Source organism: Solanum pennellii, chromosome 8 (genome assembly GCF_001406875.1).
Source record: "Solanum pennellii chromosome 8, SPENNV200".
NCBI classification, from domain to species: domain Eukaryota; kingdom Viridiplantae; phylum Streptophyta; class Magnoliopsida; order Solanales; family Solanaceae; genus Solanum; species Solanum pennellii.
Genome location: NC_028644.1, coordinates 5,034,062 through 5,036,240, shown reverse-complemented (window position 1 = coordinate 5,036,240; position 2,179 = coordinate 5,034,062). Strand labels below are relative to the sequence as shown.

Sequence of the window (2,179 nt, the reverse complement as noted above, 5' to 3'; positions counted from 1 at the left end):
ACTCTCCAATCACAGAGAAATTTTGAAAGGAGAATCAAGGGAACAAACAGATTTGTACCCACATTTTTTACCAATAAAATTATGTTTTTTTATATTTTATTTCTGATTGTAATTTATTTTCTATCACTTTCTAGTTTTTAATTTGTTGCGGAAAAAAAAAACTCACAAATTAAGTTAATATGGAATAAATAAAGTATTTGGCAAGTAAATGGAAGAGAGTATTTTGTATTCTTCCTCAAATAAATGAAAGATAGGCAATCATTTACCAGGATAACATTTTTAATAATGGTTTATTTTTGTCTTTGTTTGGTCATAAGAATAATATTTTCTATGTTAATAATGGAGTTTGTTTTTATTATGTAGTGCATACATCTTTATAATAAATTTTAGTGTCAAGAATTTGATAACACCACATTTAAGAATATGGCATCACCTGCATTAAAAATTCTATCAAGAGCTTCCAAGAAACTCATTAAACCTTCTTCTCCAACCCCTTTAACTCAAAAATGGCACAAATTTTCTCTCATTGAACAAGCTCAAACACACACTTATGTACCCTTTGGTTTTTTCTATTCCAACAATCAATTAGGTGCACTTTCTAATCAACCTTCTCAAACATCAAAACTTCTTGAAAACTCCCTCTCCAAAAATTTAGTCTCCTATTATCCATATGCAGGACACATGAAAGATAACGCGGTGATCGATTGTAATGACAAAGGTGTTGAGTTCTTGAATGTCCATATTGATGCACCAATGTCTCAAGTTCTCAATGACAAAGATTGTCATGTCAAAGATTTAATCTTCCCTCATGGTGTAGCTTGGGAGAACGATTCGGAGTATGGTTTGGCTGTGATTCAACTAACACATTTCGATTGTGGAGGAATTGCAGTGAGTACATGTTTGTCACACAAGATTGGAGACGCATGTAATGGTTTACAATTCTCAATCGATTGGGCTAAATTAGCACGCGATCCAAATGCAAAAATAACTCCACCTTATTATATAAGTGACACTATTTTTCCATCACCACCAAGTGGTCCTCTGGATTCCCCTGTTGTTCCATCAATATTAGATGGATGTACACAAAAGAGGTATGTTTTTTCCTCATCAAAAGTGAGTGAACTTAGGTCCTCTATTGCTAGTGTCTCACAAGTGAAAGATCCTACACCTACTGAAGTCCTTAGTGCACTTCTTTTCAAATGTGTTGCTAAAGCAGTGACCGCGAACTCTGGCTCCTTTGTCCCTTCTAAATTGATCCAATATGCAGATTTACGCGGAATGATTTCACCAAAGTTACCACCTAACTCTATTGGCAATGTTCTGTCTCACTTTTCGACACATATTTCCAACGAAGCAGACATGAACTTACCACAAATAGTTAGTCTCATGAGGGAAGAAAAACTACTATTTAGGACTAGAGATAATATCAAAGAAAATGCATGGGCATTGGAGATTCTTGAATTAGCTAAAGGATTGCCACCCAAGAAGAAGGAATTTGATGAGTATACTTGTAGTAGTGTGTGTAAATTTCCATTCTATGACGTCGATTTTGGTTGGGGCAAGCCAATGGCTGCAACCATAGCTACTGGTCCATACAATAAGTTGTTCAATTTGATGAACTACAAAGACGATGGCATTGAAGCATTCGTCGTGTTGAATGAACAAGACATGTCTGTATTTGAGCGCGATGAAGAGTTTCTTGAATTTGCTTCCCCATATGCAAATTATTTTTAGAAGTTGAGGTTTATGTTGTGGATTATGGGTGTTCATGAATGATGAGTGAATTTATAAGATTTTGTAAGCATTGGGCATGTATTGATATGCTTATGTACTCCTAAATAATATGTTTATTTGTCTTGTTTTCTTTTCTCTTTATGACAACTTCTGATTTTAATTTTTCATGTCACGTTTAAAATAACAAGATTAAAAGATATTTTAATATATTTTACATACTTTTAGTTTCAAAATCAGTCATTTTTTTAAAACTATGTGTCAAGTTAAACTAGACAAATAGATTAAAATGAATGGAGTATATAAGGTGAATCCGAGATCTAGAATCAAAAAATTCTCTCCGTTTTATGATCTTATTCTATGTAGATATTTTAATTTTTCTTGCATTTATATTATTGATAGTTTGAGCCGAAAGAACAATTTTTTCGGATTTTCATTACTTTTCATT

At 33.0% G+C, this 2,179-nt stretch overlaps 1 protein-coding gene across 1 annotated transcript; it reads left to right on the top strand.

Moving 5' to 3' along the window:
- The first annotated feature begins 407 nt into the window (after positions 1 to 407).
- LOC107028136 (acylsugar acyltransferase 3-like) lies at positions 408 to 1,863 on the top strand. Its single transcript, XM_015229188.1, has one exon. The coding sequence runs from the start codon at positions 424 to 426 to the stop codon at positions 1,732 to 1,734; it is 1,311 nt and encodes a 436-aa protein (XP_015084674.1). The 5' UTR covers positions 408 to 423; the 3' UTR covers positions 1,735 to 1,863.
- The last annotated feature ends 316 nt before the right edge of the window (positions 1,864 to 2,179 follow it).